We start from the raw sequence: 22,700 nt of genomic DNA, 5'->3' as shown, positions 1-22,700 counted from the left end.
ACTATATATATGCATAATTTATATATAATGTATATATATATATTATACATATAATGTGCATCACATATTTTATAATTAGAGTTTTCAATTAAAAGTTAGTAAATGACAGAAATGGAGATAACTGGGTTTGAGGCACAGAAGACGGGGGGTGCTAGGGGGTGGATGGGGTGTCTGAGGGATAAGGAGCCTTCAGAATCTCTGAAGGGGCTCATCTGGATTCTAGGATCTGCAGTGGACAGGAAAGAAGGCTTCACTCTGCTTTGTTCATAGGTTTTTCTACTCCACAAGGTCCCAAACTTCTCTTCTTTATTTCTGACCTTGAGAACAGTCTTCCTGTTCCATGAGCAAAACAAATGAGCTGTCATCCTTTCTTTTTTTTCTTCTTTTTCTTGTCCTTTTTCTTCTCTTTTGGTGGTACTGAGGATTAAACCAAGGCTCTGAACTAAGCTACATCTCTGGCCCTTTTTTCATTATTTTTTTATTTTGAGACAGAGACTTTCTAAGTTGCCCAAGTAAGATGTGGACTTGCAGTCCTCCTGCCTCAGCCTACTGGAGTGCTGGGATTACAGAATGTGCCTCCCACACCCAGCTAGCAATCACCCTTTCCTAATACAAGAGCTGAAAACCTTCAGCTCAGGGCCACATAAGGATGTGGTCAGGGTGAACTATCCACTTAGGGACTTGCGCTGGCCATGGCGAATCTCACTGAGCAAAGGGGCCCTTTTCGCTCCTGGCTAATGCCTATGGGCCCGAGTGACGTCCTAGGCCCTCAGGGGGGTCTGTAGCAGCTGAGGCTCAGGAGACAGAAGCCAGGTCTAGAGATCAGCATAAGCCAGATCAGTGACTGCTGATTCTTATGCACATGCGAGGACCAGAGCAGTTGATATGTAGAGAACTACAGACACACAACAGAAATAGAGGTCCTCTCTCGGGGACACTGTTATTCTGAGACTCAGGGTGCTCAGGTGTCCTTTCTCTTATGAAGTCATGGTGATAACAGTGGCTCAGTGGAAACTTTCTTAGCCAATTCCCCACTTATCCAACCTGCACCTTCAGTCTGCTGGTGGAAGATTTCGGTTTTGTGTGTGTGGTTCATCACACATCTCCTCAGGGAGATTCTTTCCCGAGAGACCACTTACATCTATGCCCATCCATTAAGGTGTGCAGATAGCAAGAGTCTCCTGCTTAGGCCCAAGTTTGCTTATGCCACTAATACACATTAATTACTATGATATAATTGAATTCCACCCATAAACTAATGAAGAATGGTACCAAAAAGAATATTAATCAATGGAATAAGAATGTAAACAAAAAAGGGACTGAAATTTCTACAAAACTTAACTCCTTTGAAAAGATTCTACTTTAAAACCTATCATTTTTTTAAATGCTATCAAATTAGGAATGGGTGAGAGAACTATAAAATACTGGGAGGAAAAATATAAAAACAAAGAAAGCTTTTGCAACAGATTGCTTCATAAGTGGCTTGAACATCTTGCTTCATTTCAGAGAAACTGAAACTCCAAGTGGACAATACAATTCAGGTGGTTCAGGTAAGAAAAAAGAGAGACCTCCCCATCTTTCATTATCCCCAGAAGAAAAGGCATTAGATCAACATCAAAATACTAGCAGACTAGGGTCGGGGATTTAGCTCAATGGTGCCGCCAACTGCCTTGCAAGCACAGGGTCCTGAGTTCAATCCCTAGTACCTCAAAAAAAAAAAAAAAATACTAGCAGATTACTACAATGTAGATATTTTGAGTCAAAATAAAACATTTGAAGGAAAGATATACAGTATCTCTTTTATGATTCTCTAGTTGTCAATGATCTGACCCATTTATAATTAACCGACCCGATTACATTGGATAAGAGAGTACCTACTGGAGCCAGGCACAGTGATGCACCACCTGTAATCCCAGCACTCTGGGAGGCTGAGGTAGAAAGGTCACAAATTTGAGCCCAGCCTGGGAAATGTAGCAATTTAGTGCTCAAAATTAAAAAATAAAAAGGGCTGGGAATGTAGTTCAGGGCAGTCTCCTGTACCAGGTTAAATCCTCAGTATCACTAAAAAAAGAAAAAGAAGAGAGAAAGGGGGAGGGAGAGAAGAAGGAAGGGAAGGAAGGAAGGAAGGAAGGAAGGAAGGAAGGCAGGAAGGCAGGCAGGCAAGCACCTACTTGGTAAAATAAAAGGCCAACCATTCCATCTGTCTCTTCCAATCTAAAAAATTATTGATACATGAAATTAACTGATTCTAGTAGTCTGGCCCTTCCCAGCCAAAATGTCCCCTAATTTTTAAGGCTAAGTCTCAAGCAAAGATAATCTTTAGCCACACTTCAATCCAACATTTACCTTAATCATATATTTTGGAAGATATCGATCCAGTACTTACCGGGAGTATTTTTGTACTCTTTCAACTGACACACAAATAAAATCCGTCTTCTGGAAGCCAATGATATGCTCATAGTTCTCCAAAGGCAACAGTCCAAATCCTCCAATTTTTATCAAGAGGAATCTTTAAATATTAATAATTCAGAAACCAAAGGAGGGAAACCCCAGCAACTTTAGATGGTCGATAAATAATAAGACACTCCGTCAGAACTGAGAATGTCAATATACTGGAGCTTGTTTTAACAGCATGTGCCTTCCTGGAAACAGTACAGCAAGATAGTAAATGCCACCCTCATTCAGACCAGAGGAACCATGTCTGGATTCTCTGTCTTGCAATGCAGATGCTGGCCAATCACCCAAAATCTGCATTAGAAAATCTTTATGGAGCAGCAAGATATGGCTGAGACAATACTCAGGTACTGATCTGTGAGCATTGTGAAACCGTTTCCCTTCTGTCTTCTTTCCTAGGTCTGCCTCCCTTTCCCCACCCTGACTACTTCTCCAGCATTCTCCAAACTCTAGTTCAAGCTTAAACAAATCAGGCTGGATTAGAGGCTAACTCCTGCTGTTACAACCCAGCACATAAAGAACCCAGCCAGACATTTCCAACAGGACACAGTCAGAAATCTGCTCTGTCTGCTAGGGAATTGACTGCACTGCTTCATAAACGTCAAGAATTGGTCAACCAAAAAAAAAAAAAAAAGAATTGGGCAACTCTAACTCTGAGGACTTAAAAAGGCAGGAAGGGGACTTTCCAAACAGCCACCAATCCAGATGGCTGGGATTTGGGATTACAACATATCCAGCAATATATCTGTTTTGTAGAGACACCTTTCAAAGCTTGTTTAAGGCAATTAAAAGTTAGCAGAGCAGGATCAGTCTTTCTAAGCTGATTTACTCCTCCTCTGCTCAACCAGGCTGCCAGAAACTTCCATTTTCAGCCTGTGTCTACTGTCTAGATTCTTCCAGCCAAGTTAAACTGGGATAAATTCTTATTTGCATCATGGCAGTAATGCTCTGTGATCATGTATCACCAGAAAGACAAGCCTGTACCTATATACTCTGTTTGGTACAGGCTACTTAGACTCAGAAATAAAGCCACTTTATGCACAATCATTAAAACAGCACAGTGAGGCTATATGTTATGACTTTTACACTTATACTTCATCTCACTCTAATTTTGCTCTCCCTTGAGCTTTTCCATTTATAGATCTCTCTGTAGTCAATCTCGCTCTGTACATCTTCAAACAGACTGGTCAAAAACAGTCTCCCTCTGACCTGACCAGCTTAAATGAACAGCTCAAAAACAGTCAAGAGGCCCAGGGATTTAGCTCAGCAGCACTGCGCCTGCCTTGCAAGCACAAGGTCCTGAGTTCGATCTCCAGTACCAAAAAAATGTTGAGATTTTAGGGGTCTGCAAGTCCCCCCAAGAAGAAAAGGCTCTTAAGGGAGGCAGGCTGGACAGGTGGTGCACACCTGTAATTCTAGAGCTCTGAGGGGAGCTGAGCCAGGACGATCCCAAGTTCAAGCCCAGCCTGGGCAACATAGTGACTTAGTAAGACTCCTTCCCAAACTTAAAAACACAAAAAAGAGCTGAAGATGTAGCTCAGTGCAAAATCCCTGGGGGAGTGGGGGTGAAAGGGAATCATCTTTGGAGCAATGGATACCGGAACCACCCACCAAGGATATCTGTCCCAGGTCCCTTTGGGCTGTCCAGAGTTATGAGCGGCCAGGCAAACCCCAGGACAGCCTGATAATGTCCCACTAGACATTCTATGGCCCCTTGCTGGCTCATTTGCTGTGGCCCTCAGACCTAGCTTGTCCTTCTTTCCCATGAAAGCCAGGGTGCCTTTCTCTGACACTTTATCCTCAGCCTCCACCAAAATTGACCCACGTAAAGTCCTTTGTCTCCAGCAACATGGATCTTACTGCCCTTCCCCCACCCACCCACCACCCACCCCGGTTTTCAGGAGAGGAGAGAGATCTCTCTACTGCGCGCTTTAGGAAAGTGAATCCCAAAACTCCTTAAATTGCCTGGCCAGGACTCCCTTCCTGGAATGATGGATGCTGCTGTCCCTGCTCCTCGGAGCTTGCCCTGTGTTCCCAAGTCTGAACCATCTGTGTTATTTATTCATTGAGTCAACAAACATGTGGGAATCTCCCACATGGTAGACTCTACTAGGCAAGGGGGATACAGGAAGAAGTGAGATAGTCGTCCCCTTTGGGAGAATGCCACCTAGTGGGAACAGAGAAACAACAAACCCACACACCAATAAAATTAGTAATTTCACAGCAGATCACGTACTACTAAGGAAATAAAGTAGGGCAATGAGACAGACAGGTGGGGAGCATGGGTTGTGGTCAGGGATGTCCCCACTCAGAGGTGACATTTGAGTTGCAATGTGATGAGGAAAATGACCTAACTACTCACAGAAGTGGTAGAAAGAGGCAGAGCTGGAATGAAATCCAGCCCAGTCACTTTGCAACTATGTGACCTTGGGCAGAACATGCCAGAGAGAAGGAACAGCAAGTACCAATGTCCTGAGAAGGGAGTGAGCCTGATCTTGTATATTAGTCAGCTTTCCATCACTGTGACAAAATACCTGTGATAATCAGGTGTTTTTGTTTTTTGGGTTTTGTACCCAGGATCAAGCTCAAGACCTTGTGCTTGCGAGGCAGGTGCCATGCCGCTGAGCTAAATCAGTTTATAAGAAGAAAGGTTTATTTTTGGTTTGGGTTTTAGAAGTTTCCATCCACAGTTGCTTAGAGCCATTGCTTTGGGGCTGCAGTGGGGAGCACGTGGTAGAGTAAAGCTGCTCACCCCCTGGTGACCAGAAAGCAGAAAGAAAAAGAGGGCCAAGTCCCACTATCCCTTCAAGGCCACGCCCTCAGGGACCTCACTTCCTTCCACTGGGCTCTACCTACAACAGTCTTCACTTCCTCCCAAGAGCACCACAGGCTGGGGGACAGCCTTTAGCATATGGCCTTGGAGACACAGTTCAGATTCAAACCATAGCATCTTGTTAGATGGACACAGGAAAGGCTGGTGTGGCTGGACCACAGTGAGGGAGAGGGAGAGTGGATGGAGATGACCCCAAGGGGCAGGCAGCAGCGTGTGGATTCCCTAGAGCCCTGAAGGCTGAGGAAGAAACCACTGGAAGTTCATAAGCAGCAGGTGATCAGCTCTGTGCTTTGTAATATCACTCTGGCTGCTGGATTCAGAGGCTGAGGGTGAAAGAGGGAGAACAGTCAGGATGGGGTGGTTGCTTGGACTACATTGGTAACCATGGAAACAAAGAGATGCCATGGGATTCAGGATGTATGCTGGAGAGGAGACTGCAAGGACCCTAGAATAAAAGATAGTAAGTCCAGCTTCTAAATACTCACTGTCCCAGCATGAGTAGCTAGTGTGAGCATATACACATTATCTTGCTTATTCAAACAGGACAGGTAGTGGCCCAGACTCCAGATTCTGGATCCAAATGAGGTTCCACTTACCTTCTCACTGCCCATTAAACTTGGTACACATCGCTGAGTCTCTCCGGACCTCAGCTCTTCATCTGTAAAATGGACCAATAATAGAAGCACCCTTGTAAAATGAAACAGGTTATTCTACATGAACCATTTAGAGAAGAACACCTGCCACCTAGCTTCTCATTGCTGCTGCAACAAATTACCACAAATTTAGTGACTTAATTAAAAACAATACAAATTTATTTTCCTGTAGTTCCAGAGGCCAGGATTACAAAGTCAGTTCCACTGAATTCAACCCAAGGCGCTGGCAAGGGTGGTTTTTTTGGAGGCTCCAGGGGACAACCTTTCCCTTGCCTGCCCCAGCCTCTGGAGGCTGCAGTGTTCCTTTGCTCCTGGCCACATTGCTCCAGCCTCCACCTCTGGCATCACATTGGCTTCTCCCCCTTTGACTTTCTTGCCTCCTTAGAAGGAGCCTGATGATTATATTTTAGGCCCCCTGGATAATCCAGAATAATCTCCACGTCTCAAAATCCTTAACTTAATCACATGTCCTCTTTGTCTTTTGCCATGTATGGTACATTTGCCGGTTCTGGGGGTAGGATGCAGACATCTTTGGGGGCTATTCTCCAGCTCACTGCACATGGTAAGCAATAAATAAAGGGTAATTATTATTATCATCATCGTTATCATTATTATTCACATGCGGTCCCAGACCATATCTCCAGGCTCCTCCCAAACTAGATGAGGAGTGAGGGGAATGTGGAAAGAGCCCTAATTCCTCGAAGTCCTCCAAAACTGGTCTCCAAGCACAGGCCAGAGTTGGGGGCCATGGTGGCTGATCAAACAGAGCTTCAGTCACTGGTTGGTCCTGGTGAGGGACAAGGGCAGAAAACAGATAAGCAGCAACATGATCCATGGCCTTGTGCAAGGTCCAAGAGGGAGTTCAAACACAGGCTAAGGCCTCCTGATGCTGGTATACTCTGTAGACTCCTCATAAGCCCTGCTGGGAGTGTGGTCAGTGTTGCTGTAGGTTGGTTCCTGATCCAAGATGTCCAAACACAGAGATGCATAAGAAATTTCTTCTCTTGGAAAGGGAGCCTGCAACAGACATGGTCGTAAGGTCAGAGAGCTTGGCAGGAGCCTGTGACTATGGGTCAGGATGAAAAATAACCCAGAAGAGAAAGGTGGGGAGCTCAAGGGTTGTGAAGTCCATTCCTGAGTACTCCAGCTTCCCTCTGCTCTGCCAAGCACCCCAACCATCTGCAGCCACAACACATAGAGCCCACCTCTGCCCTGGGGCAGCTGCCTCCTATAAAATCAGGCACCACTCATCCAGCCTGGCTCTCTCCTGCCCAGCACAAGGACCACATCAGACGATCCCTGAGTCCCCAGCATTGAGACCTGGAGTCCAGACCCTTCTGAAAGCCTAAGGGCTCCTCAGGCTAGTACTGTAGTTACTGAGGCTCTGCCCAATGCCCACCCTCCTCAGTGGTACCCACATGAGCATGAGAAAACCCATCCTCCAAAGGGATCCAGAGACACATCTGCCCTCCCCAGCCCCACAGCAGCCCCCACAAAGGACACACCATGATGACACATTCCACTTCCCCCTGGTTGGCCTGGGCAGAGGAGGACTTGGTGGAAGGCTTTTGCCAGGAGGTTCCAGGCTGATGCATAGACAGGTTTGCATAGCAGAGGTCACCTTCCACGGGCTGCAGGTGAGAACACAGGCTAGAGTCACCTGATCTGTGGGCACAGGTTCCTCTTCCATGGAAAGACAAGAGCCTCTCTGCTTTCTTATGACTCCCTCCAGCTCCCTGCATGCTTCCCACTTCTCAGCCCCCCATGTCCCCCAGGCATCCACCCTCTGGCTGTCTCCAGGCCCCTCAGCCTCCCAGGCCTGCAGGGGCCATGAGTACATGACTACTTTGGCCCATGGATCATGTGAAACATGTAGACGCCTGAGCTCCTGGGAAATAGAAAACAAGGACGGGGAGAAGGAGCTGACTGGTCTCTCTGCTCCAAGCTCAGGGACTCTTACCTGCTCTGAGGACAGTGCAGCAGCTAAAAGACAAAAACAACCCAGAATTAGAAAGCCCATCCCTGAGATTCACAGAGGTCCCCACGCACAGAAAAGAGAAATATGGGGGGGCGCAAAAGGAGGAACAAGGCTCCAGTCTCAGTGACAAGGACCTGGTTCTAATTCTCTATCACTCCGTGATATTGGTCACATCACCTCTCTGAGCTTCCATTGCTCCACCTAAAAAGCAGACGACCCAACCACAGAGCCGTAATCAAGTGGTCAGGTGACCCTGCCAGCCTTTGGCTCCTGGAGTTCAGTTTTTTTCTGCAAAGTCCTGGGCATGGCCTGTAAATGGTCACAGAAGTTCTGCCCACTGCACTTTGCTCCACCTGATACATCCTTCATGACTGGTCTCAGAGTCATGCCTGCTGTCTACTCCCTCCCTGTATGGCACTTGCTTTGGTCTTTCCTGTCCCATTTATCCCACTGAATTCCAGCTGTCTTCAGACAGGATGGTAGGTAGGTCCAATCCCTCCTGGTATCCATGTGCGTGTACAGGCTTGGCAGGTGGGTGTTCAACCAGAGGCAGGTCTGCTCCACACTGCCCCCAAATGGAACCTGCAAGCTGGCTCAGCATAGCGTGGACTGGTTTTCAGGGGGCTGCTGGCTCCTGCATTTCTTTCTGCCTTCACTCTCCCCTACCAACACGCTCCCTGCTCCAGAGAAAAAATAAATAAACAAGGGAGTCTCTCCCATCAGTTTTCAGTTTCAAACATCTGGACCCCAAGGCACACTGAAAGCACTTAGATGTACAAGGGTCATGGAGTGCACACTTGGGAGGAAAAGTGATAAATGTGAGTTAGGCTCACATCCTCCCCGACTGGAGCCCCACCCCCACCCCCGGGCCATGGCAGTGGGAAGGCTTGTTCAAAGCTCAGGCCCCAGGCACTGTGAGAAGGAAACGGGGTGAAGCTCTCTGAGAAAGTGGAAGTAAAGCCAGACAGGAAAACGTTTGGTTGAGGCCATACCTCGTGATCTCTGAGCAAAGACCTCTTCCCTGAAAAAGCAAGGTCGTGCAGAGCAAGGAGCTTGGCTTGGGCAAGGCTTGTGGGCAGCAGAGAAGCAGAAGAAAGAGTCATACTGACTTTTCCGGTCAGACCTAGGGGACTGTGTCATGTGCTCACAAACGTGTGTCACATGTGAAAATGCGCATGCCTGTATTACACAAGTTCACAATTGTGCATGTACTCTGGGGGTTGCTGTGTTCTCAGTGTGTGGCTCTTTCTCCCTTCCCCCATTTCAACTCAGTACCTCTTTGACAGCCACACAGATCCAAAATGGGCTGCCATTGCCACCTCTGCCCCTGAGAGCCAAACCAGGAAACAAAAGAAAGTGGGTCAGAGAGATGAGAAGGGCAGGAGGCATGTGCAGGGCAGGCAGCTGACACCACAACTCGGACCTCACTGGGCTCATCTACAAGCTCCAGGCCACTCCTAACCCCTCAGGCTGCCAGATATTGGTGGCCTTTGGGACAGTGACCCTTCCAGGCTATGGGTAACGCCTTGGTCCACCCAGCTCCTGAAGGATGATGCCATCCATCAGCCCCACACACTCTGACCCAGCTAGGCCCGGCCCCACAGGGCCAGGCCCTCTCACCTTTCATCATCCTCCAGGCCAGGAGTGAGGCCGCCACCAAGACAAGCAGCAACACTGCAAAGATGAGCGGGAGGAGGACCCTGAGGTCTATGATGCTGTACCTACAAACAGAGGGTTGGGCATGATGGTTCACACCTGTAATCCCGCCACTCTAGAAGGCTAAGGCAGGAGGGTCGTAAGTTCAAGTGCAGCCTGAGCAACTTAAAAAGACCCTGTGTCAAACCAAAAAGAAAAAAAAAAAGTGAAAGGAGGAAAAGGGCTTGGGATGTAGCTCAATACAAAGGCCTTGGGTCTAATGCCCTAGAAAGAGAGAGAGAGAGAGGAGACAGAACCCTGTGTACCCAGGCTAACCTTCCACCCCAAGCCCTATCCCAGCCACCCAGTAGCAGGAGAGAGGAACACACCTCATGGACTGCAAGACTGTGGTTTACAGCCAGGAACTCTCACCCTCAGTTTTTTGGTTTGGTTTGGTTTGGTTTGGTTTGGTTTGGTTTGGTTTGGTTTGGTTTGATACTGGGGATCGAACTCGCCCTCACCCTCAATTTTTTAATAAAACTTTTAAAAGAAAGTTTTTTAAAAGAAACCATCTTTAAAAGATGGTTTTTAATAAAAAGAGGGTTCCACAAGGTAGTTCCAGTGCAGCTAGAAGCCTGACAGAAATCTTGTGGCAGTAGCTCCTGACAGGCCTCCCTCCTCCTGTACAAAGGGTGATTGAAACCCATAGTGAATGTTTAAATCTTTTAAAGCATATTAATTACAGTAAGAATGATGGTATAAGTGTGTTCGAAGCAAGAGCAAGTATTTTGAGGGAAAATTATGGCACTGTGTCTTTTACTGTAATGATTTTTATTTAAACATTCACCATATATTTTTATCATGTCTCGATACTTGTGTTGAATACAGTCCCCAAAATTTGTGTCCACTCGGAGCCTGTGAATGTGACCTATTTAGAAATAAGGTCTTTGAGATGTAATTAAGCTAAGACAAAGTCACACTGGACAAGGGTGATTCCTAATCCAATGACTGTTATCCTCACAGAGAGATTTAACATTTTTTTTGGTTTATTTTTGGTACTGGGGATTGAACTTGGGTCCTTGGACTTGCACAGCATGCGGCGAAACCACTGAGCTAAATCCCCGGCCCATCCTCACAGAGAGAAATGTGGGCATGGGCCAGGGATGTAGCTCAGTGGTGCTGCGCCACACCTGCCTGGCAAGCACAAGGTCCTGCATTTGATCCCCTGGACAGGGGCGGGGGGGGCAGGGGACACAGGGAGCAGTCAAGTCACAGCAGAGAAAGAGACTGGAGTGGTGCAACTGGCAGCCACCAGAAGCTAAAAGACAGGCTTGGGACAGATTCTCCCTTCAATACTTCAGACTGTGAGTCTTTAAAGACCTTGTTAAGGTTCAATGAGGTCCTTGAGGGTAGGCCCTAACCTGGTGTGACTGGTCACAGACGCCCAAAGGGGCAGACCCTGTGAGGACCCAGGAGGAAGATGGCTACTGTGGTGGTTAAACTCAAGTGAGTCAACTTGATTGGCCTGGGAGCCACCTAGGGGATTAGTACAAGGAAAGCACACTTCTGGGTGTGTCTGCGTGGGTTGTGGAGGTTGAACTATGTATCTGGTCCCTCACCCCTTCCTCTTTTGCACTGTTCCCTTGATCCCTTTCCCATCCACCATGTAAAAAGCATCTTCACTTCATCATGATGGTTCAGCCTTGGCACCAGCTGACTACGCACTGAATCCCCTGAAACCATAAGTTAAATCAAACCTCCCCTCCTTTAAGTTTTGGGTGTCGGGTATTGTTTCTCAGTGACAGGAAAACTGACTAATACAGCCATTTACATGGAAAGGAGGGAGACCTCGGGAGACACTGACACTTTGAGCTTGGATTCCTGGCACCCAGAATTTTGGGGAAAATACATTTCTGTTTTTAAGCCCCCAGCCTGTTGTGCTTTATTTTGGCAGCCCTAGTAAATGAATGAAAGAACTCTTACTCATCACTGAAGTGGTAGAAGTATGAAGGATAAAATTCTCAATTAATTATATCAACTAATGGTTACATTGATTATCTTGAGATTGTAATTGCCTTGAGGGCAAATGCCTTGATTATCTTGGTCATCCTTATGCCCCGTTGTGTTCCTTAAAATAGGAATAGGTGTGAGTGGATGCTAAGTAACTATTTCTTGAGTAAGCAAATGAATTATCCATCTTGTGCTAATCAAAGGCCTTAATAAAGCTTAGATTAATAAAATGATGAAACTACTTAGCTGTTATTTATTTTTTTTAAAACAGGGGGCAAATGGGAGAGGGGGAAGAGAAAGAGTCCCTGATGGTGAAAAGATTAAGGATCTGCCATGGGGATTTTGTGGCAAGGTCCCAGCAATAAAAGACCTTGCCAGTTCTAAAAGCAAAGTCAAGGGGGTCAAGGAAAGTGAAAGAAGGAAATGAAAGAAGCTTCTTGGCTTCTAGAAAGCCTTTTGACTGCAGATGCCATGGAAGGGTGCTAAGGAGCATGAACCAAGCTCTGGAGTTCAAATACTTCCATCCAAACTCCAGAGCACCCCCCACCAAAGAACTGACCAAGACTCAGTTTCTTCTTCTGTAAAATGGGAACATTAGGCTGGATGTGGTGGTGCATACCTACAATCCCAACATTCTGCGAGGATAATGAAAGAGAATTACACATTGGAGCCCAGCCTGGGCATCTTAGTGACTTAGTGACATAATGAGACCCTGTCTCAAAAAGCAAAAATTGTTGTAAAGGGCTGAGGATGTAGCTCAGTGGAGAGCCCCTGTATTTGTTCCCTACTACTACCAAAGAAAAGGAACATTCATGTCTACCCATTTCTCTTCATGGGTGGTCTTGGGCCAGGTCAAAGAAAATAATGACAAGAAAGCCCTTCATAAGCTCTAGAGACCTGAACTACCAGTGTCACTGGGCTTGCCATCACAGTACTTAGGGGAAATGGGACTTCCCCCAAGCCCTTGTTGGCGACACAGAAGTTGAACCAAGAGCCATCCAGTAGCCCTACCTCTCTGTACTTCTTCACACACACACCACCCACTGTCCTCACAGACCACCTACGCCCCCACCTCAAATTGTACATCTAGATCCCCAGAGCCCAGCACACTCCTGCCACATAAAACTCAGTAAAAGTGGGACACATTCATACATACATACATACATACATTAATTAATTAATGAAAACTAGACTTTTCTGTGCTCCAGAATGCAGAATCTATGGGAGCTGAGACCAAGTGAGAAGGTCCCCAAGATCCTCACCCTCACAAAAGAGCCTCCAGGCCCAGTGCCAAGCTCTAGTTGAGGACTGAGTTTTCAAAGATGTTCCCATTGGAAGGGTTTGGGCCAATTGAGCCAGAGAGGACAGCAGCATGGGATCTGGCTTACCTGTCACTGGAATGATAGGAATTGGTTGGAGTCAGGAGGCTTCTGGTCTCTTCTGTGGTGGCTGGCGCTGTAAATGTGTTCATGGTGGAGACAGAGGTGGTGGGGGCTGTGGTCGGGACTGTGGTGGGCACTGTAGTTGGTGCTTGGCATACAGATCAGATTATATGCTACTCTCCTGCCAGCCCTCCCATAGCCCAGGACCTGAGTCTGAGCCTGGAGGAGCATGGGCCACCCCAGCCAGACGTGCTTGGAATAGGGCTGTGTACAGGGGTTGTACCCTGTATCATTCATATCCCCAGAGCTTCTAGGAGAGTCCAGAGCCTCCAGGGCAGGTGGGTGAGCACAAGTCCAAAGACAGGGAATAGGCCTTGGGAGGGCAATAGAGGGCCCAGGAAGAGTCTTGGGATAAGGATAACTGGAGTTCAGCTAGACGTTAAGCAAACCCATTGCTGATGGTCATGCCTCAGCCAATACCTCTCACCTGGCTCCTTTACCCAGCAAGAACAAGAGCAGAGTGGGAACTTTCATGGTGACTAACATATATCCCACACCAGACTTCTAAGGTCAGTCAGACTTTTAAAAGAGCTATGTCTACAGGACAGTGATGCTCCCTTGACTCTTAGTACCCCTGACCCTCAGAAGGCCCAGCTGATGCAGCCACATGAGATGGCTCTGCTGAGGCTGCGCTTAGTGGCTCCAATGCTCTGGGGGTTCTGGAGTAAACCACCCCAGATTGACCAAAACAGTGACGCCAACTGTCTCCTTGTGCTGTGGAACCCATAGTGCACAGATCCCATTTCATTGAATGGCTTTGAGGTCTTTGTCAAAGAGCAAATTTGAATTATTTATGGATTTGGCTTTCTGTTCTGTTGATTAATTTATCCTTCCCTGAACAAAAATGATAGCTTTCAGGAAGGCCTTTACTTCAAGCTAGATATGAAGCTCCAATAACAGAGACACCTCCCTCCCTGGGGGTACAGTATTTTCAAGACCAGTGCAAGTTCTCATTGTGCCAATGAGAACAGGAGCAGAGACTCCCAGACTGGCAAGGGCCCTGACAATGGTGATACTGGCTTCACACCCCCAGGGGTGCTAGAGCTGGTGTTGCCTGTTTGAGAGGCAGCAGAAACAGACCCTGAGAGAGAAAATCCTCCAAACCAAGGCACTGGGACCTCGAGCTAACCCTTCCAGGAATGTCTGCATCCTAGAAGGACTTGGAAAGAGAATGAAATTAAGCTCAAAGGTACAATGGCTCCAAGAGGGGTTTCAGGCACCAGGAATGCAGCTGTTTCACTGTGAAGGTTTTCCAGCCCTCAGAAATAAGACCACAGCGCCAGACAACACAGGGTAAGAACAGCAGTTGTGAAAGCTGAGCTCCCCAAAGAGCAGGTTATCCTCAGGCACTGAAGTCCCAAGAAAGAAGTGGCAGGGATTGGGATCTCTGGGAACCATGGAAGAGGATCTCTTTAGCCCAAGGACTGAAATAGGGGACCACCATGTTGTCCTCTATGGGCAATAGACCCAGGACTGAGCTGTGCAGTGAGGAAAACATGCCTGGGAAGGCTTAATCCTGAGTTGGAAAAGACCTTGGGACCCGGGAGTATTCAAGAGAAGCTCTTCCCTTCCCAATCCCAAGTGCCCATTCGAGGTTCTATGAGACCTCAGGACTCAACCCCGTTCTGTGACCAGTCACTCTGAGTGACAATTAATTCACTTATGTGGGACCCCGGGGACACAACCACACATATACACTTTTACCTGGGTCAATGGTCACTTTAACTTGGACCCCAAGGTCAGATCCAGTTCTTTCAATCCCACACCAGTAACCGTCAGCATCATCTCCCCTGAGATCCTCCATGGTTACACTGAACATGAGATTTTTCTGGTAGTCCCTGATGAACAAACGCTCCTCCTTCACCTCCTTCTCTGATCCATTGGTTTTAATCAGGATCCTGCAGCTACTCCAGACAGCTCCTCGACACCACCACTTCGTGTAGGTCTTCCACATGGAGGTATAACGACATTGCACAGTCAGTGAGCCCCGCTCCAGGCCACTCACTGTCTCTGGCCCAGTGATATCCTTCCAGGCAGCAGAGAAGCCTGGAAAACACAAATTCATGACCTGTCACCTCCCACCCCAAGAGCAGGGACACAGCATCCTGCACTGAGAAGAGCTTCTAAATCCAAGTGTGTCCTGAATTAAATAAAGGTCAAGGAAGAAAGAGTATACCTTCCCCAAGACAGACCTGTTGTCCTTCAGCATTCCACCAGGCCCAAAGGCCCAACAAAAATCATACAAAGCACAACTACAGCTCTTAAAAGGAACAAAAGTATTAACACAGCAATAATAGCTTTCTGTCATTCGCCCTTCTCTACCTCACTATGGTCAATAAATCCAAATATTTTGAGGAGTGCCCTTTTGTAGACATGTTTGTGCTTTGCTGGCTAGGAGGGGAGGAAATAACAGAAGAGCCATGTTCACAGTACAGTGATGTTCCTTCCCTTGACTCTTAGCACCCCTGACCCACATGAGATGGCCGTGCTGAGGCTGTGCTTGATGGTTCTAATGCTCTGGGGATTCTGGAGTAAACCACCCCAAACTGACCAAAACAGTGATGCCAACTGCCTCTGTGTGCGGTGGAACTCATTTTCTCCACTAAATTGCTTTGGTGTCTTTGTCAAATAGCAAATTAGTAAAATATTCATGGATTCCTTTCTGTTCCGTTGATTGATTTAGCCTTAGCCTTCTTCATGGTAACCCTACACTGCTCTGATTACTATAACTTCACTGTAAGGCAAGTACTGTAGACTATGAAGCAGCTTTTTCTTTTCTTTTCTTTTTTTTTTTTTTTTGGTACCAGGGATCAAACTCAGGTCCTTCTGCTTGTGAGGCAGGCGGCAGAACCACTGAGCTAAATCCCTGGCCCTAGAAAATTTTTATTAGCACATGTTCGTGGTACATAATGATTACATTCATCGTGGGGAATTGGTGCCTGTACATAACAAACTCATCTTAATTCCTTTTACTTCCTCTTCTCTTCCTCTCATCTCCATCTATCTCTTGGTACCTTTTCCATTTGCAAAAAAATCTAGCTCTCTGTTTCCTATTATCTATCTACTTGCTCTTTAAATTTTTTTATACTTTGGGTTTCTCATATAAGAGAAACCATGTAATATTTAAGCTTGCGTCTGATTTATAGTAGTTCACTTAATAGTATGTTTTCAAGGTGTCTCCATTTTTCTACGAATGACTCAAATTTATCCTGCTTTAGAGCAGAGTAGTACTTCATTGTGTATAAATATATAAATTGTGTATAAATACCATATTTAGGAAGGATTTATTGAGAGAAAGACAGCTCCTAAGAGAGACAGAAGGGGTGACATAGGGGGAATAGATGTTATTCCCACCATGCTAGATGTCAGATATGCCACGTTTGTCTAAGGAACAACAGAGGTTAAGAGTAGGAAAATTTATTGGGGAACAAGAATAGAAAGTAAGAATTGGGAATAAGAATAGCTCCTGGGAGACAGGAGGGGTCTCAAATGGGTTCCAACTTTTCTTAAGATACACATTTGTCTTGTTTGTTCTTTTATTTTCTCACCTTTGAAAGATGCAAGATACAGGAAAATGTTTATTTGCAAGCATGATTTTTTTAAATGGCCAGAGACAGGTGCACACCTGTAATCCCAGCACTTTGAGAGGCTGAGGTAGGAAGATAGAAAGTTTGAGGGCAACCTGTCCAACTCAGTGACTTAGCGAGAGCATATTACAAAACTTAAAAATTTAAAAGGGCTGGAGATGTCGTTCATGCAAAGGCCCTGGGTTCAAGACCCGGTACTGCACTCCAAACAAAGCTGTCCAGTGATGCTAGGCCATAGTACCAAAGAGACTTTGGGAAGTGGTATGGGTCCGGAAGACCTGCAGGGAAGAGGATCCGTGTCAGGCCCACCCTCAGTCTCAGTGCAGCCCACGGTCCTCATGTAAGAAACAGGCTCTGTGATTTCAGATCTTTTCATTTCTTTGGACTCACCAGAAATCTAGATTTTGGGTGAAACCTCTCCTTTTGTAAACATGAGGGGAAAAAAAACCACACACAATCAAATGTAGGTCACACAAACCCATCCAAGAGCTGAGTCTCACTCTCGGTACTCAGCTCTGTGCTCATGTGTGAAGTTCTTTTCTATCATTTTTTGTCAATGTGTGATGCTAGAGAAATGCCAGTATCTCAAGATGAATCTGGTAGATTTTCTTTTTTAAAAAAGTTTTCCCATACAGGGTGTAAAACACAGGACTTCACACATGCTAAGCAAGCACTCTACTGCTGAGCTACGACTCCAGCCAATTTCCATACATTTTAGGCTCTCGAAACACAACATAAATAGAGCAAAGGAATTTTGCTTCTTTAGACTCTTAAAACACTATCTACAAAACTATCTGGCAATAGGGTCTTTATTGGGGTAAATTCTTTGGTATTTTTTTCCTGAGATTATCAGTCTAGTCAGGTTTTTTACTTGCTCTTGAATCAATTGCATTGACTTATGTTTTTTCCCCAGAAAAAGTGATCTGTTTCATAGAGTATATATTGGCATAGGGCATAATAATTATAAAGTATCCCTTTGAATTACATTTTTCACATATTGTAATTATTCATTTTAATTACATGTACTATTTTATTTTTAGTGATTACCTGTGCCAGAAGATTTAACTCATAATTGTTTCTTCTCCTTTCTCCCACATCAGAATTTAATTGGTAAATGTTGCTATTTTATTTTCTAAATTATTAATTTCTCATATCTGTAATTTTCTTCCTCTTATTTCCTTTGGATTACTACTTTTTATCTTTTTGCTATGCCAATTTACTATGTTAAAAACTATGAGGGGCCGGGGATTTATCTCAGTGGTGTCGCCACCTGCTGCGCAAGAGCAAGGACCTGAGTTCGATCCCAGGTACCAAAAAAAAAAAAAAACTATAATTATTTTCTTCTTTTCTAAAATTAATTAAAGCATTGTAAAGCAAAGGGTTTACTTTTTTCCACTTATAAAATTGATACAAAGCCAGGTGCAGTGGCACACATTTGTACTCGCAGCTACTCAAGAGGTTGAGGTGGAAGACCTCAAGTCTGAGAGCAGCCTGGGCCACTCAGCCACACCCTGGATCAAAATTTTTAAAATAATTAAGGGCTGAGGATGTAGCACAGTGGCAGACTCCTCCAACCCCATTATCAAAAATGAAACAAAAACAAAAAACTGACATAATTCACAGGCCATAAATTTCATTTTCTAAAGTACACATCTCAGTGGGTTTCAGAACATTCACAAAGTTGTACAATCATCATCCGCTACCTAATTGTAGAACATTTTTTACTTACCCGGAAAAAAAACTCATAGTCATTAGTAATTTCCCTTAACCACCACCTCCCTGCACCCCACAGCGCTAATTTACTTTCTGTCACTATGGATTTGCCTACCCTAGAGATTTCATTTGAATGGAATCATACAGCATATGGCCTTTTGCATCTGCCTTCTTTCCTTTGGATCATGTTTTCAAGATTCATCCAAGTTGTAGCATGTGTCGGTGGCTTAAACTATTCTAGAGCTCAGTAATAGTCCACTGAATGAATACACCACATTTGATTTACCCAGTCATCAGTTTCGCTTTGACATTTAGTTGTTTCCACTTTTTAGAGATTATGAACATTCTTGTTATGAGCATTTATGTTCTTAGTCCAAGTTTTTACATGGTCATATAACAATTTTCACTTCTCTTGAGTGTGTACCTAGGAGTGGAATTCCTGCATCATGTGGTAATTCCATTTTAACATTTTGACAAATCACCAAATTGTTTTCCAAAGTGGCTTCACCATTGTACACAGACAAGAAATTTATGTCTTCTTCAATTAACATTAAGAGTCTTAATTGTTCCATTCTATGAAAGTAGAAAGAGAAAGATGGAAAGGACAACATTGTAACCACCATTGTATTCTCTCTTAATGTATACATGTATTCATTCAATACTCACTGTCCAATTAGTACTGATTCTGGCTATATTCACAAAAACCTCTGCCTTCTGGAAGCTGATATTCTTCCAGGTGAAGGTGGGGACAGACAATGAAGAAAAATAATAAAAGGAAACTGCAGTTTTAACAAGAGTCATCCACGAAGGGGGTAGTGAGAAGGAAAGGCAGCAAAGGTGAAAAGGACTGGAGCCTGGGCTACGTGGAGCATAAAACAGGAAGTACAGAGCCCTGTGGCAGGAGCTTCCCTGGCATGTTCAAAGAACATCTAAGGGGCCAGTGTGGGGCTGGGGATTTAGCTCAGTGGTTCCGCCGCTTGCCTCGCAAGCGCAAGGTCCTGAGTTCGATCCCCAGTACCAAAGGAAAAAGCAAAAGATAAGGGGCCAGTGTGGCCAAGTGGGTTGAGCCAAAGAGACAGGGTGAGGCGAGGAAGATGATGACTAGGAAAACCAGTCTGTGAGCGCCTCATAAGGACTTTGGATTTTAACCCTGAGGCCATTGGAGGGTGATGGAGAAAGAAACTGATGCCCCTCAAGTTTGGCCTGAGCACTGAGAAAGATGGGCTTCCCAAATGCAAAGGTGGGGAAGGCTGGGGAAGAAAGGGATGCAGGGGGAGATGTGATAAGATCTCATTTGAAATTTCAGCATCTGAGCAGAGATGTTGAGGAGACAGTTAGCTCTAAGATTCTGGAGTCCTGGGAGTCATCCAGGCCAGAAATGTATAACTGGAAGTTATCTGCCAATGAGTATTGCAACACAAGAGCAGATTAGATCAACAAAGGAGTGACTCTAGACCAAGGGGAAGATCAGGGCCTGAGCCCTGGAGCCCAGCAATATTTACAAGTCCAGAAAATCCCTTTCAGCTGGGCAGTCTCACTCTGGGAGACTGAGGCAGGAAGATTACAAGTTCAAACCCACCCTGGGCAACTTAGGGATTTAGCAAGACTCTGATTCAGAAAACAATTTTTTTTTAATCCTGAGGATGTGGCTCAGTGCAAAGGTTTGGGGTTCAATCCCCAGTACTCCCCCCGCCGCCCCGCCCCCCAAAAACCTTATTTTTAATCAGAGTGATATCCACATCTCAGTGCTTCTTTCCTCCTCATCCCTGCCTCCTCCTAGCCATTTCAGGTCATCAACTATTTCTATTATTTCCTTTTGCCCCAGATACCTGGAGTCACCTCTCCCCGGTCTGGTAAATTCTCTTTCTTCCTTCAAATCTCTTCCTCCCTCTGTTCTTCCCAGAAGCCTTCCCAGCTCATAAGGTGGCCACAAAGGTAGCAGTGCAGCCCAGGACCGGGCACCCTGCACTCCTCCTGAGCAACCATGGCTTCTTTACTTTTCAGTCAGTCCGTTTTAAACACGATCACCCCTGAGGAGGCAGGAATTATGCCTCAGGCTGGCTTCCTGCGGAAGATATCCATATTTCTGCCTTATCACTGAAACACTATAGGGAGAGTAGGAGAAGCACAGTTTGTACATCCAGGACACCTTCTTGCTGTGGCATGCGGCTCTGCAGCTACTTCCTCGGGCTAAGCCTTACCCATGAGTCCAGACCTGGACTCACTCACCTGAGAAGCAGAAGAGGAGGGGAAAGAACTGAAGCAGGTACATTTTCTGTCTATGCCGGTTCTCCAAGGTGGATGCTGTCAGCAAGGACACACTACACGCGCCACTCCTTCATCTCCAGCCCTCTGTTCTTGCTCACTCTCCCTACCACTTCCTCCTTCAGCCACTTCCCACTAGTAAATAACTGAAAGAGGAAGGAGGTAGAATGGGTGAAATTTCGAGGCAGCAATGCAAGAAGCCAAAGTGATCATGAAAACGCTTTTGAGAAATATCATCCTGTCCACAGCCACAAAGCTCCTCTAAAAATAGAACTCAGAAGCTCCTTCTCTGTCTTGTGGACATTTGTAGATATGAAGCCACTAGGACTGGCCAGCGCCTACCCAATCCCCTTGGACCCCTGAGAGTCACAGAAAACCAAGGCTGATGGCCAGAATCCCCTAAAGCTGAGCCTTTGGGTGTGGCCAGACTCTCAGGGGCCCAGAAAACCAGGAGTTCAGCAGGACTGAGCCAAAAGCTAGAGGAGAGATTCCAGACCAGAGGTTGGAACGAGGGTATAAGGAAGCTGAGGGGCTGTCAAACCCCAGACTTGCGTGAGAGGGCCCCAAAGAGTCAGGAGATGCAAAAGGACCTACAGGCCCAGTGGGAACACACTGCCTAGGAGCACACTGGCACCTCTGATTGCTGTGCCCTGGCCCAGCAGCTGAGATCCTATGGCTTTTGACTCGGCCTAGATGCTCCAGAGCTCATGACTGTGACCCCTCACTTCCACACCCATCTTACAATAACTATTTATGGAAGGAAGGAAGGAAGGCCCAGTTTTGCCTATCCTGCTCCCTTCCTTCTGACACCATGTTCCCTCCCGATCTCTCCTTCCACATCAGGATCCCAGCAAGCCCTTGAGGCAAGACACAGAGGTCATGGAAAACTTTCTCATAGTTTGCACCTATAGCCACTTTTAGTGTGTGTTACACACAACCTGTGACATCTTCACAAGCGAGTCTCAAGGACAGACACAGCTCTTCACACCCTAATTAGGAATGAGTAAGTATATAGACAGTTGTTTGCATTGAAAAACACAGCAGCTGATAGGAGTGGCTTTTCCAGGATGTGGCCTGGAAGTTTACCTGGAGTTGGCCTCTCACTTTACACATCTCTAGATCATAAAGTAAGGTCAACAAGCCAGGGGTTGGGCTCAGCAGTCCTGGGCACTGTACAGATACAGTGAGAGATATCAGCTTCGGCAACAGGGGAGCCATTGGTCCCCAGGCCAATGACCAGGAATTCAGCTGGCTGAGGCAGCCTTAAAAATGAAGGGGGGGGGGGGCACAGGGATTTAGCTCAGTGGTTCTACCACCTGCCCCGCAAGTGCAAGGTCCTGAGTTCGATCTCTGGTACCAAAAAAACAAAAAATCAAGGGGGCAGATGTGCCAAAAGTCCTAGAATTATTTTTCTTTCTTGAGCATAGACAACAAGGTGTGAACAGAACTGTCTTCCAGGAGCTCTGCTAGTGGCCAGATCCTTGATCTTGGTACCTGGTAGACTGGCCTATCCAAGGAGAATCCCCCCCCCCCCCGCCAAATCAAGAACAGAGACTTATCCAAGTGGCCTAAAACAAGGGCCTCTAGGGAATACAAGGGTCAGGCTTTTGGGGAATGGGTGCTGAGTTCTCAAAGATCCACTGAGGCCCAAGTCCTGGCTAGGCAATTAATGCAATTAACTTCTGCATGACTCTGTTACCTCCTGGATCTCATACCCCCATCTATGAAAGACAGGATTGGACAAATCATCCAAGATTCTCCCTGTCCTAAAGCACCTTTGTGTGTGTCCGTGCACAAGTCCTTGTGTGTGTGCATGCATGTATGCATATATGTGTGTGCTCATATTTGTGGAGGGAGCTGTGTGTAGATGTGTATGTATTACACATGTATACTACTGATATGTGTGTTGTGTGTGCATATGTCTATTCAAGTACTGTAATGTGCGTGTGTGTGTGTGTGTGTGTGTGTGTGTGTATTTTAATGGATGCTTTGGGTTCTCCTGGTTACAAGGGCAGAAACTTCCTCAAGCTGCAGATGATCATTTCAGAAGCCAAAGTGTTCACAGGTAGAAGAGCTCCTGGTGGAAAGGCTAGTTTTGGTAGGTCTCTCCCACTCTAACAGAAATTCCAC

General features: G+C 46.0%; 2 protein-coding genes across 6 annotated transcripts in view; one reads left to right on the top strand and one right to left on the bottom strand.

The window, feature by feature from the left end:
* Rab37 (RAB37, member RAS oncogene family) overlaps nucleotides 1-22,700 on the top strand; it is a 58,750-nt gene that overhangs the window by 12,995 nt on the left and 23,055 nt on the right. The window lies entirely within an intron of this gene.
* Nucleotides 6,082-20,736, bottom strand: Cd300lf (CD300 molecule like family member f). Of its 4 annotated transcripts, none has more exons than XM_087208519.1 (7): nucleotides 20,535-20,736; nucleotides 14,710-15,051; nucleotides 12,952-13,093; nucleotides 9,539-9,639; nucleotides 7,901-7,923; nucleotides 7,446-7,571; nucleotides 6,082-6,957 (listed from the first exon to the last, which is right to left on the bottom strand). In XM_087208519.1, exons 1-7 carry the CDS (start codon nucleotides 20,575-20,577, stop codon nucleotides 6,814-6,816), a joined length of 921 nt encoding a protein of 306 aa, XP_087064645.1. In that variant the 5' UTR covers nucleotides 20,578-20,736; the 3' UTR covers nucleotides 6,082-6,813. The 4 variants fall into 4 exon arrangements, with proteins under 4 accessions (XP_087064645.1, XP_087064646.1, XP_012933693.2 ...); XM_087208520.1 differs by having other exon boundaries at nucleotides 12,952-13,081; XM_013078239.3 differs by having other exon boundaries at nucleotides 12,952-13,069.

Source organism: Heterocephalus glaber, unplaced genomic scaffold (assembly GCF_053883595.1).
Source record: "Heterocephalus glaber isolate CG9 unplaced genomic scaffold, H.glaber_assembly_v1.0 deba00000937, whole genome shotgun sequence".
Classification (NCBI taxonomy): domain Eukaryota; kingdom Metazoa; phylum Chordata; class Mammalia; order Rodentia; family Bathyergidae; genus Heterocephalus; species Heterocephalus glaber.
This window is presented reverse-complemented; position numbering and strand designations above follow the sequence as displayed.